The sequence below is a fragment of the Rhineura floridana genome, chromosome 10 (assembly GCF_030035675.1).
Source record: "Rhineura floridana isolate rRhiFlo1 chromosome 10, rRhiFlo1.hap2, whole genome shotgun sequence".
NCBI classification, from domain to species: domain Eukaryota; kingdom Metazoa; phylum Chordata; class Lepidosauria; order Squamata; family Rhineuridae; genus Rhineura; species Rhineura floridana.
The window spans coordinates 89,409,112-89,422,779 of record NC_084489.1 but is presented as its reverse complement, the minus strand read 5'-3'; the positions used below and the strand labels follow the sequence as shown (position 1 = coordinate 89,422,779).

General features: G+C 44.5%; 1 protein-coding gene across 2 annotated transcripts in view; it reads left to right on the top strand.

Moving 5' to 3' along the window:
• The window catches only part of SMARCC1 (SWI/SNF related, matrix associated, actin dependent regulator of chromatin subfamily c member 1), a 135,161-nt gene that overhangs the window by 82,793 nt on the left and 38,700 nt on the right, over nt 1-13,668 (top strand). For both annotated transcript variants that reach the window (XM_061586163.1, XM_061586162.1), the window contains exons 20-22: nt 4,085-4,343; nt 5,424-5,585; nt 13,396-13,457. In XM_061586163.1, the coding sequence (XP_061442147.1) occupies nt 4,085-4,343; nt 5,424-5,585; nt 13,396-13,457 (483 nt within the window). The remainder of the gene's footprint in view (nt 1-4,084; nt 4,344-5,423; nt 5,586-13,395; nt 13,458-13,668) is intronic.

Below are 13,668 nucleotides of genomic sequence, written 5' to 3'. Positions count from 1 at the left end.
AAATAAAAAAGGATAGCGGATACCAGTTTGTTTCAACCTCCAACAGATGAAGGAAATCCTATATAAATAGAGTGTCTTTAAGCAGATATCTATGTCACAGAGCTTGAAAAAATAAGTATGCAAGCTGTCTCTTGTCTGCCAGCCCCTAGTCTGTTTGGCATGGAGTAGAATTATCCCCTCCCTGAGGGTCAATGATTGTCAGATCTTAGCAGGCAGTTACATGGACTTGTTCTGCACATGTATTAAAAATAAAATTACACAGGGCACAAAAGTAAAACTTTATTGGCTGAATAGAAAACAAGCAGTAAAACAGTGCTGAAATGAACGTTGGCATGGGGGAAAACTTGTATGTGTATGTGGCATCTGATTGATAAAGAGGCAGAATTAGTGTGGCATGGAGTAGAATCCAGGTTGGAAGCCCCCTCCCTCATTTATGACCTCTGCCCATATCCAGTGGGCTTCTAGCCTTCCTAGTTGCTGTCTGAACCTGAGTATTTGTTAAAAACATGGAAGAAATAAAATCCGATTTGGCACAAATGTCAGTTCTTTCCCAGTTTCTTTTTCTAAGTCGCTGACTCTTTGCTTTCACAAGGCTATTTTTTTTTCTCAGTTCACACATTTATTCCTTTTTAGAGCCGCTTCACACATTTTAAAGTGCAGGTGTAAAGTATAATTGCAACAAATGTGTTTGCTAGCATTTGTAGCCAATGGGTGTGTTAATGAATCTGGGATTGGCCAGAGCTGCCTACTACGTGTACATTTGGTGGTAACCCAGATTTGCTGCTACATAATGTAAAAAGCTCCACCCCAGCCCAGCCCTTCCAAGCACACCAAATAAATCTCAGGAGAAATTGTGCCAATGACATAAAGCGTGCACATACGCCTAATTTGTTCCAGTTGTGAAATTTGGTGTCTTTATTATAGAGTTCCAGTCCCTGGAACTAGAATTGCTTCTTGTGATAGGAATGAAAGTCTGGCCGCTTCCAAGTGGAATGAACAAGGTGACATTGGATTTAGTAGAACAGTTGGACACAGTGACTGATGTAGAAAGCTCAGGTAATCAAATAAATTGTCAGCAGTTGCTTTCACATAAACTTTTGGGTTTCTTTTCTCTATATGGGAGGGAAGAATCAGAGGTCATATTTTGTGCGTTGCATTGCAGCCCAAAGGAGAGCCTGCTGAAGTCCACTGATTTTTCACTGGGCTTCCTCGCAGTTATTCGTGTTTGTAGCCTTCAATACCTTCGTCAGGCATGCTGACTTTCCTTTCTATTTATTTATAAACATTGATGAAAACATTTGCACTCAGCTCTTTTCCTTGCTCCCTCCCTCACCTCAAGGATGACTACAGGCATGCCCCGCTTAAAGTCGCTTCACTTAAAGTCGCCTCGCTATAATTTACATGCTCCATACTCCCCCATACCCCACTTTAACGTACGCGCGCTTTGCAATAACAGACACTTAATGGCATGACGCCGCTGCCATCTAGTGGCTATTGCAGTGCAGGACATGCATAGATAATTGCTTCACTTTAAGTACATTTTCACTTTACATACACGCTCCAGTCCCATTGCGTATGTTAAAGCAGGGTATGCCTGTAGTTAGCTTTTCGTTTCCCTTCTGAACATTTTCTAGGAACAGAGGATCTGTTCTATTTCAGGTGGAAGATAGAAATAGGATTCCTTAAGACACCCTTCCTCTAGATACTTATATTAAGTCCTACAACTAATTCTGGATGCCATAATCCCAAATGTGAAGAAAAAACAAGCTGGAAGAAATAATTCAGCCACACAAAACTTCAGCTGTCCTGTAAATTAGTCATCCACTATGTTGCAATTGCTTTTATTTATTCCATTTCTTCAATTTTCAATTCTACCTTCCATCAATTTCTTTCTTTCTGGATCTTCCCTGATTGCTTCTCACTTTGCATCTTGGCTCTGGGAGTGGATTCCCTCTTCGGCCACAAGTTTAATCTCCCCTTTCTACCGTCGTCATTGTAGTAGTAGTAATAGTAGTGGTAGTAGTGACTTCGCAGAAATAATGCCTTGGACCTCTGTCCTCTTAGAAACCTGCCACAGTTTTGTAGAAGAGATCACTAGGCCATGCAGTTACTTTCTACTGGCAGAGCAGCAGAACAGCACCAGGAGCTGAGCTGTGTGTTTGTGTGTGAATCTTACCTGAAGAAGCAGGCCTTGGATATAGTTGCTCTGAGATTCTAGCCTTAGGAGAATAAGAAGCTTGGTTTATTACAGGAAAGACATACTTAATAGAAAAGAATTCCTAGTTCAGGCTCACTCAGTTGGGGTTGCAAAGAGTCATGCTTGCTCTTTGCTCTCTGTTGCTGGGGGGGGGGAGAGAGAGAGAGAAGGTGTCTCCTCCCCCAGGATACAGATGACGGAGGAGGAGGAGGAAGCAGGAAGTGAGGTTAGCAACCCTAAGAGCATCAGTTTACACCTAAAGAAAGGTCAATACAGGCTAGATCAGAAAGATAGTCGAGGGTAATCTTAAGTCATTGGTCTGTATTATGAATATGGCAGCAAAATCAATAAAAATAGTTTTTTTAAAAGGGTAATTAAAACACCTAAGAGTGATAGCTGGTGACTAGACTGGAAGCGAGATCAGTGATGGTCCAAAAGTACCAAAGACTGCATATATTTTCCTCTTGTGGATCAGGTTAAGCATCAGGAAGCAGGAAGTAGGAATAAGTGGACAGTTCTCCCGCTGGAGGCATACAGAAAGTGCCATCCCCCACGGTTCAGTATTGGGACCTCCTGTGGTTTTTAACTTGTTCATAAAGGATCTAGAGTTAGGGGTGAGAAGTGAGATGGCCAAGTTTGGTGATGATACAAAATTGTTCAGGGTTGTTAAAACAAAAAAGTGATTGTGAAGAGCTCCAGAAGGACCTCTCCAAAGTGAATGAAAGAGCGGCAAAATGGCAAATGCAATTTAATGTGAGCAAATGTAAAGTGATGCATGCTAGGGCAAAAAAATCTTAATTTCACAAGCACGTGGGGTCTGAACTGGTAGTGACTGACCAGGAAAAAGACATTGGGGTTTAGAGAAAAGGTGACGCACAGGCAACAGGATAGAAGTGTATAAAATTGCGCATGGCATGGAGAAAGTGGATAGAGAAAATCTTTTCTCCCTCTCTCATAATGCTAGAACTCGTGGACATCCAGTGAAGCTGAATGCTGGAAGATTCAGAACGTCTTCACACATACTTAAGCTGTGGAACTCTGTTCCAGGGGATGCAGTGATGGCCACCAACTTGGATGGCTTTAAAAGAAGACTAGTCAAATTCATGGAGGATAACAGTATCAAAGGCTACTGGCCACTATAGCTATGCTCTCCACAGTCAGAGGTAGTATGCTTCTGAATACCAGTTGCTGGAAGCCGTGGGGAGGGGGGAAGCATGCTGTTGTGCTCAGATCCTGTTTGCGGGCTTCCCATGGGGGTATCATTGGCCTCTGTGAGGACAAGATGTTCGACTCGATGGACCGCTGGCCTGATCCAGAAGACTGTTCTTATGACTGTGGATAGTGGAACTTAGGAACAAGCTCAGATCATAAATGCATTTCTCCAATGGTTTGGCTTGCTCTGAGTGACTGCTCTACTGAAAGACTGTTCCCATTTATTCCCTATGATAAAAGAATCCTTCTGTTAAACATAGTGCCAGAATGTGCTGTTTTGGTCAGATGACCAGATTACTTTAACACTTGTAACTTGCTCTGCAGCTGCCTCTGTTACCACTCACCTTCCTGAAATATATACTGCTACCATACTCAGTTCTTTTAATTTATTCTTTTTGTATACATTTGCTATAGGTTTTTATTCTGTAGGAAAACTGGAGAAAATCTCTTCAAAATGCAGTTTTAAAAAGAGCGAGCACGTGGACCTCTTACTAAACACCTGTTTCTAATTTTAACAGAACTGTGAATTGTTTTTATTATCTGAACAAGCGTTTAGTTTCTGCTCTTCTCCTGGTTTCATTACAGCTACAAGTTTGTGAAGCAACTACGGTTGCACCAGTGGTGTGTTTTTGTTTGTGAGTCTCTTTAAAACTTGATTTCCCCTCTGTTTTTAAGGCTTTGGAGATGTACAAAGATGACTGGAATAAAGTTTCTGAGCATGTTGGAAGCCGCACCCAAGATGAATGCATCCTCCACTTCCTTAGGCTTCCCATTGAGGACCCTTACTTGGAGAACTCTGATGCCTCGCTGGGCCCTTTGGCTTACCAGCCAGTGCCGTTCAGCCAGTCTGGAAACCCAGTGATGAGCACAGTGGCTTTTCTGGCATCTGTCGTGGATCCCCGGGTGGCGTCTGCTGCTGCTAAGGCAGCTTTAGGTATGGTGTCACCTTCCCTCCAACCCACTGGTTCAGTCTTGTCTGAGAAGGTCTTAGTTTCATGCTTGGTGCTGACTTAGCCTTAAAGAAAATCCGCCACTCTCTCTCTTTGGTTTTCCCTTGTAAATTCACCAAAAGTACTTAGGAATCGCCGGAAGAGATACTGGCATTTAGAAGGTTGCTGCACATAGGCTGGAAAAATCCTGATGCTGCACATAGGCTGGCAGACCTATTCAGCGAAGCAGATTGAAATCTGCTTTCCTGTTTCCTGCAGTCTGTGGCCTCCTATCACTTACCTTTAATTGGTTAATGTCAGTCAAGCACTGCCTGAGCAAAGTAGTACCTAAATGTCGAGCATTAATTTGTCATTTGATGTAGCTCAACAGATAACTTGCTGATATAAGGGCCTTGCTCAGCTATATGAATGGTTCTGGTTCCGCTGTCTGCTCCCAGTGTTGACTTTGTTTTCATGCAGCTCTTCCCAAGATGCTCCACTGAAGATCTGTGAATAGAATAGCCTTTCTATTATTAATTGCTCTACAATAATAATACGTACATGAGAGTTTAGGGCTGTGTGTAATGTTTTTTCTAAGAACTTGGAAATGACTTTTCCTTTCCGGCAGGAACTGCAGGCAGCCTCACCCAAAGGCTTTTCTCTACCTGTCATCTTTCTGATCAGTCACTTCAAAATGCTGGTGCTAAAATTACCTTCCTTTTTATGTCGCTCTTCATGCCTCTTCTGTCGGGGCTTGTGCTGCTTCCCTGTTGCTTTCTGCTTCAAGCTTTTGGTCATTAATTTTGGGGTCCTCTCTCTGCACTGGCCTTTCCCCACATCTCCCTTTGTTCTGCTCTTTGTTAATTTGTCCAGCTCCTTTTGTCCCCTTATCCCGCTCCTGTTCTTTGCTTTCTGACTCACAGCTCTCTTGCAAAATAAATGTTCAATAAACAATGGCAGCTACAACAGTAAAATGTGCAATCAGATCATCCAGCAGGGACATATTGAAGATTTCTCTCTTTTATTGGTGCTTCAGTGCAAGCTTTTTAAGTTTTATTTTGCTTTGCTTTTTACCTCTTTGACAGAGGAATTTTCCCGGGTCCGAGAGGAGGTGCCACTGGAACTGGTTGAGGCCCATGTCAAGAAAGTGCAGGAGGCAGCCAGAGTCTCTGGGAAAGTAGATCCCTCTTATGGGCTAGAGAGCAGCTGCATTGCTGGAACTGCTCCAGATGAGCCAGAGAAACTTGGTAAGTCCCAAGGGTTACCAACAGATCCTTCTGCCCATGATGCTTGCCTCTAATTTGCTTTTACGTCAGCTACCGGTAAACATAACTGAAGGAAAGGTACACATTTCTTTAACTTACCACATAGTAGAGCATGACTTGCCATATTTTGTGGTTGGTAGGAGGGGGCAGAATAAGAGTTTGGGCTTGTAACATAAGTCACCCCATTCATTTTTTTGGTGATGAAAATGCCAGTATGCACTTGTGAACTCTTAAGAGTCACATGACAACTCGTACCTTGTAATAATAAAATAATAATAATATTTAATTTATTAGTCGCCCATCTGGCTGGTTGTCCAGCCACTCTGGGCGACGTACAAGATAAAAAACAATACATTAAAATGTTAAAATTTAAAACCATAACAGTAAAAACCTAACCCACCCCAAAAGCCGCCTGAAGAGCCAGGTCTTCAAGGCCCGGCGGAAGCTCATCATCGAAGGGGCATGGCGGAGATCATTTGGGAGAGAGTTCCACAGGGTGGGGGCCACTATTGAAAAGGCCCTCCCTCTGGTCCTCGCCAGTCTAGCTGTTTTAACCGGTGGGATCGAGAGAAGGTCTTCTGAGGCTGATCTTGTTGAGCGGCATCCCTGCCGATGCTGGAGGCGCTCCTTCAGATAGACTGGGCTAAAACCGTGTAGGGTTTTAAAGGTCAAAACCAACACCTTGAATTGGGCCCGGTAAACAACCGGTAGCCAATGCAACTCCTTCAGCACTGGAGTGATGTGATCTTGCCGGCGGCTGCCTTTAATCAGACGAGCCGCCGCATTCTGTACCAGTTGCAGCTTCTGGACCGTTTTCAAGGGTAACCCCACGTAGAGCGCATTACGGTAGTCTAGGCGAGAGGTGACCAGGCCATGTACTACCGGTGGGAGCAGATGGTTGGGAAGGTAGGGGCGCAGCCTCCGTATCAGATGGAGTTGATACAGCGCCGCCCGGCTCACAGCCGAGACTTGAGCTTCCATGGTCAGCTGGGAGTCAAGAATGACCCCCAGGCTGCGGACCTGGTCTTTCAGGGGCAATCATACCCCATTGAGCACCAGGTCCACATCCCCCAGCCTTCCCTTGTCTCCCACAAACAGTACCTCGGTTTTGTCAGGGTTCAGCTTCAGTTTATTCCTTCCCATCCAGCCACTCACCGACTCCAGGCACTTGGACAGGGTTTCTACAGCCAACCTCGGTGAAGATTTAAATGATGACATTGCAGCCCAAATCTCCTGATGATTGCCCCCAGCGGCTTTATATAGATGTTGAACAGCATCGGGGAGAGGATGGAACCCTGTGGCACCCCACAAGTGAGAGGCCAAGGATCCAAAACCTCATCCTCCAATGCCACTCTTTGGTACCTACCAGAGAGGAAGGAATGGAACCACTGCAATACAGTGCCCCCCATACCTAACCTCTCCAGGCGGTCATTATTGCCTCCACCATTCATGGAGTCGAGGAAAGTGAAATGCTTGACATTGATGTGGAAGTTGGAGTCACCCTTAATACAACTGTTGAGGATCCGAGAGATGTTAAAAGTGTGTTAAAGAGGCAAGCTTTTCCTCTTGAAGCTTTTGGCTGCCTTGTAAAATGCCATATTTATTTCCAAGGCAGTCTTTTACAGTATGATGTTTTTTATTTATGTTTAGAGTTTGAACGTTATTCCCCTCCCAGTTTAGAATAATGATTGAAATGCCACACTTGCTTGGATCTGTATATGATAGGTGCAAGTTCAAGAAACAGTAAATTAGGGGTCATGTTGTTGTTGTTATGTGCCTTCAAGTCGACTACGACTTATGGCGACCCTATGAATCAGTGACCTCCAAGAGCATCTGTCATGAACCACCCTGTTCAGATCTTGGAAGTTCAGGTCTGTGGCTTCCTTTATGGAATCAATCCATCTCTTCTTTGGCCTTCCTTTTTTTCTACTCCCTTCTGTTTCCCCCAGCATGATTGTCTTTTCTAGTGAATCAGGTCTTCTCATGATGCGTCCAAAGTATGATTTATTTATTTATTTATTATACTTGTATACCGCCCCATAGCCGAAGCTCTCTGGGTGGTTTACAGTAACTAAAAACAAATACAATTTAAAATACATCTTTAAAAAAACAATTTAAAACATAATTTAAAAATTTTGAAACAATATAAAACACATGCTAAAATGCCTGGAAGAAGAGGAAAGTCTTGACCTGGCGCAGATTGGGAATACCATGGTCTGAATGATCCTGACTTTGGTGTCAAGTGTAGGGGTCATACATCCTACATAAAAGCAGATTGTACAACACAACACCATAGACAGTGATCCTAGAGGGAGAAATACTGCTTTTGGTATGAAACTTCAGAGTAATTAGGACATAATTCCTTCCATCTTCTGCACACTCAATAAAGCAGATTGTATTTTGACACAGCTGTAAAATTCTATTACTGAGCACCATGGTGAATACATCCTTGGATTCAGTCTCCTACTAAGACCAAAATGCCACAGTGCTTACACTGCAACAAGCTGTTCTGTTTGTAGGTTGCATTATCTACTTTAACATGTCCGCAGGCAGCACCAGGCAAGGGAAACAGGAGCTTGCAATTAGACTGATGAACATTCAGCTACTTTGCGTCGTCCCGAACTGTAGTTTCTCAGCATTTTCTCCACTTCAGACTAATTTGCTGCCTTTCTAAACTGACCATACTTCCTTGAAATAATCAAGTTTATAGGTTGCTGCTCTCTTCCTCCTAGTATCCGTCGGTCTCTGTCGCCCACACAGATTACGGTAAACTTCTCACCCCCAGTTGCATATGAGAGTGGCAACCGTGCCACCCACTGTCCCTGACTGGGAGAACAGAGAATTTCAGTCATGCTGCAGCAATGTCCAACACTGGCCCTCAAACCTCTGGGCTCCACACCCTTGTGAACATCGAGTTAACTGTCTTTCTGTTTTCCTATTCCTTCTGTGTCTCATCTGAAGGTGTGAGTAGCTCCCGGCTGGCTAGCAGATAACATTGTTCCAATAGCTATGGAACTGCCTGACGTAGAATCAGACCACTGGTAATTCTACCCCAGTATTGTCCAAGGTCTCGAGCTTTTCCCCCAGGTCTGTGAGCTGAGATCTGTGTTTCAAGAGGCGATGCCTGGCATTTCAGCCAGAGCTCCTTTGCTTGTGCTCAGCCACTGAACTATGGAGCCCTCTGCTAACATTTAAAAATCAGTGTTCTGAAATGCATAGAATCATTGAATAGTAGAGTTGGAAGGGGCCTATAAAGCCATCAAGTCTTCACTGCTCAATGCAGGAATCCAAATCAAAGCATTCTGGACAGATGGCTGTCCAGCTGCCTCTTGAAGGCCTCCAGTGTCAGAGAGCCCACCACCTCTCTAGGTCATTGGTTCCATTGTCGTATGGCTCTAACGGTTAGGAAGTTTTTCCTGATGTCCAGTTGAAATCTGGCTTCCTGCAACTTGAGCCCATTATTCCGTGTCCTGCACTCTGGGACGATCGAGAAGAGATCCTGGCCCTCCTCTATGTGACAACCTTTCATGTACTTGAAGAGTGCTATCATACAGAGCCTAAGCAATTGGAGCAAGCTCCCTGATACAGACGTTCATTCTCCAACTCATCAAGGACAGCTACGAATATGACAGTGACAGAAGGACGAATGTACTTATCCCTGCTGTCTTCCCCACGTGATCAACGTTGCATGGAGGGACAACTCCTGAACAGGGTTCATTTGTACTGGATGCTGAACCACAGGGTTTCCCTTTCCTCCTCCCACTATCTGCAGATACAGATAGTGGAAATTCGCTTTTCCTTGGCCACAGCAATAATACATGGGATGCAGATTGTTTCTGTTAACAAAGCATAAAGAAATAGCCTGCAGGTTTGTTTCCGTGGAGCGCGACAGGTTTGAGCTGTGGCGGATGCTGCTCTACATCTCTTCAGACGTGGATGTTTCCTCTTGCCAAACAACCTCACTCCAGGGCCTCTGTCACACGCATCCTCCAAGGTGCTTGGGGAAGCCCATGTGGGATTATGTTCCCCACAACCCTGTTTGGATCGGTGGAATATCAGGAGCCAGCTGCAGCACCAGGCAACCCGAGAGAATGGCTTGGGGCGGTTCTTTTGTCGTAGGCCTCAGGGCTGTGGAGTCAGAGTCGGTAGCAATGTACCGACTCCTTCCTAAATGGCAAATGTATATTAACTAGTAATAACAAATTTACTGTAGTAAAATTTTATTTATTATTTATTTATTTATTATTTGCACTTTTAAACCGCCCTATAGCAACAGGCTCTCAGGGCGGTGTACAGCATGATAAAACCACATTTAAAACCAGCGAATGTGGATTACAGCAAGTAAGTATAAAAACACATTAAAACAGGTTAAGACAAAATTGATAAAAGTTACAATTAATTAACTACAACATTAAAATTAAAAACTAAGATTAAAATGCCTGGGCAAAGAGGTAGGTCTTTACCTGGCGCCGAAAAGATATCAAAGAAGGCGCCAGGCGTATCTCGTCAGGAAGGGCATTCCATAATTCGGGGGCCACCACCGAGAAGGCCCTAGATCTCGTTATTACTCTCCGGGCCTCCGTATGAGTTGGAACCCGGAGAAGGGCCTTCGACGTTGAGCGCAGCGAATGGGTAGGTTCATAGTGGGAGAGGCGTTCCATCAGGTATTGCGGTCCGGTGCCGTTAAGGGCTTTATAGGTAAGAACCAACACTTTGAATCTGGCCCAGAAACGTATTGGTAGCCAGTGCAGTTGGGCCAGGACAGGTGTTATATGATCAGATCTTTTAGTCCGAGTAAGAACTCTGGCCGCAGCATTCTGCACCAGCTGAAGTTTCCGAACCGTCTTCAAAGGTAACCCTACATAGAGTGCATTACAGTAATCCAATCTAGAGGTTACCAGAGCATGGATAACTGTGGCAAGGTTCTCCCTGTCCAGATAGGGTCGTAGTTGGGCTACCAGCCAAAGCTGGTAGAACGCATTCCGTGCCACCGAGGCTACCTGAGCCTCTAGAGACAGGAGCGGATCTAACAAGATCCCCAAACTACGGACCTGCTCCTTTAGGGGGAGTGTAACCCCATCTAGGGCAGGTCGGACATCAACCATCTGGGCAGAGGGCCCCCCCACCAACAGCATCTCAGTCTTGTCAGGATTGAGTCTCAGTTTATTAGCTCTCATCCAGACCATTATCGCGACCAGGCAGCGGTTTAGTATATCAACAGCCTCATCTGAAGAAGATGAAAAGGAGAAATAGAGCTGTGTATCATCAGCATATTGCTGAAAACGCACTCCAAAACTCCTAATGACCTCGCCCAGAGGCTTCATATAGATATTAAAGAGCATGGGGGACAGAACTGAGCCCTGCGGGACCCCATATTGGAGTACCCAGGGCCTCAAGTAATGCTCCCCAAGCACCACCTTCTGGAGACGGTTCTTGAGATAGGAGCACAGCCACTGCCAAGCAGTGCCTCCAACTCCTAAATCTGCAAGTCGCCCCAGAAGGATACCATGGTCGATGGTATCAAAAGCCGCTGAGAGATCAAGGAGAACCAACAGAGTTACACTCCCTCTGTCCTTCTCCCGACATAGGTCATCATACAGGGCGACCAAGGCCGTTTCTGTACCAAACCCCGGCCGAAAGCTCGATTGAAATGGATCCAGATAATCAGTTTCATCCAAAAGAGCCTGGAGCTGGCGAGCGACCACACGCTCTAGGACCTTGCCCAGAAAAGGAACATTTGCTACCGGTCTATAGTTGTCAAAATTGTCGGGGTCCAAGGCGGGTTTTTTTAGGAGCAAAATGGTAGCACAAGGCATTTCATCACCACCATGTGAATCCAGAGCTTGGAAGAGTTACTTTTTTGAACTACAACTCCCACGAGCCCAATCCCTGGGGCTGATATACATTTGCCATTTATGAAGGAGTCTGAGTTGGACAGTAGAAAAATAGAGGAGTCAGAGTCGAAGGTCTGGCGTACTGACTCCACAGCCCTGGTAGGCCTCCCTCGTGCTGCAAAAGCAGGTGGAGGAGACAGGCCCTCTCCATTGAGGCATGTGCTTCTGCTGCTCAGGCATATTGCGGGCAAAGAATAGACTGGCGATGGATTGGGTCAGTGAAGGGTTGGCTAATGATGAGAGGTGCTTCTATTTTTCACCTTCTCTGCTAAGGGAGAATGGCCCAAACCTTACCCAGGAGACGGGAAGGCTTGGGGGTGGGTGAGAGTTTAGCAGAGGGTCATTCGGCACTGATAGGGCAGCAGAGGGCTTCACTTAGGTGAGTTTCCACAGGCACCTTCATGATGACCATGATATTTTGTTGCAAGCATAATATGAAACCTCCTTATGAACACGGAGGGACAAACTAGGGGGAGCTTAGCTAAACTACCCACCAACAAGTCATTGTCTCGAGATGCTTTTCTAATTGATTGCTGAGAGTTTTATATATCTAATTAACTTGTTTTACAGGCTGAGTGGAGGTGTTGAGTGGCAATTACTTAGGACTGTTTACCCTGTGCCAAGACGTTCAGTCCTGGGTCTATAAATTATGGCAATTAAGAAAATGTGCATAAATGCACTTAATTTACTTAATCTATTCTCATTGCCAGAGTTGGGTTTTTGCATCCAAGCCTCCCAACAGAAGTCGGAACCTGATACTTCTGAAGAATAATCACAAATCTCTGTAGCTTACCCCAGGCTTCCAGGAATGGAATGTTCAGGAACACATTGAGTGATGTTTTAGGAATTGTTTCAGGATAGCATTGCCATCCTCAGCATGTTATTTCCATGCCTAAAATTATAGTTGGAGCAATCCAGCAGGAATGTCAGCTCCTGTGCAAGCTCCAGTTCAACTGGGCTCACACAGAGGAGGTTCCAGTGAATTAGCCCATTACAGGGAAAAGTTAATTTTTGGCTAGAGTAACATGTATATTGGAGGGACTGACTATGGAGAACATGGTCATCTCACAGCACCTCTCTAGAGCAGGGATGGGCAAGCCTTTTTCTGTCAGGCCTCATTTCCGTGGGGAGGCAGCGCGCTGGTGGTAGGCAAAGCCAGAGACCAGAGTGTTCTGAATTATTTATTGCATTTATATCCCACCTTCCCCCCAAGGGGGGAAGTTATTAGTTGTGGTTTTAGTTTCTGTGTATATGTTTTTATATTGAGTGTATGTATTATATATTTTTATTGTACGTTGCCCAGAGTGGTGGGACAGCCTGCCAGATGGGCGTCTAATAAATCCAATAAATAAATAAATAAGGAGCTCCAGGTGGTGTACATTTTAGTATTAAGGCAGTCTTCTCTGAGAAGGCTTATACCTTGCTTGCTTGCCCAGATAGATTCAAGTAATTTGGAAATCAATAACTGACAAAAGATTTATGTATTTGGAATAAAATTACTGAGTGTGATGCAGTGCAGGCCAGCTGCTGCTATGCCACGAGCTTCCCTATACCTATATGCATACCTTCTTTCCTTTTAGAATGAGCTTTACAGAATTGCTGCTTGGACAGTTGTCACTATGCTGTTTACAGGGTTGCGACAGTGCGCAGTTGCATGAAATGAACAGTGTGGTTCCCTTGGACAGGATGGCTTTTAATACTGATGTGGTTTGAAGGTTTGATTGTAACCCATGGCCTGCAGGGATTGAGCTGTGATTGCATTGTTTGGCACAGTGATGCTTTATGAGAGCGCTCTTGAAAAAAATCAAAGCAAGAAACTTCCATTAGACCTGTAATAGGTTATCCCTGTTGCCACGCAGACAACTTTGTATTAAGTATTTTATTTTTCTGTCTTACAGATGGAGCTGAAGAGGAGAAAATGGAGACAGAGACAGATGGACCACAGGCAGAAAAAGTTAAGGTCTGACAACTTCAGATGTGATTTTTATCATGCAGTTGATCAAGGATGTCATGAGTGTGAATTTATCAATATTCTTAATATGGCAAACTCTGGAAGCCTCTGAATAAAAATGAAATCCTAGCTTCACAAAATCAGAACAGAAAGAGAGTTTGTTTATGCCTGTTTGAGAAAACATCTTGTTTCCTACAATAATCATTTAATTTATGTACCA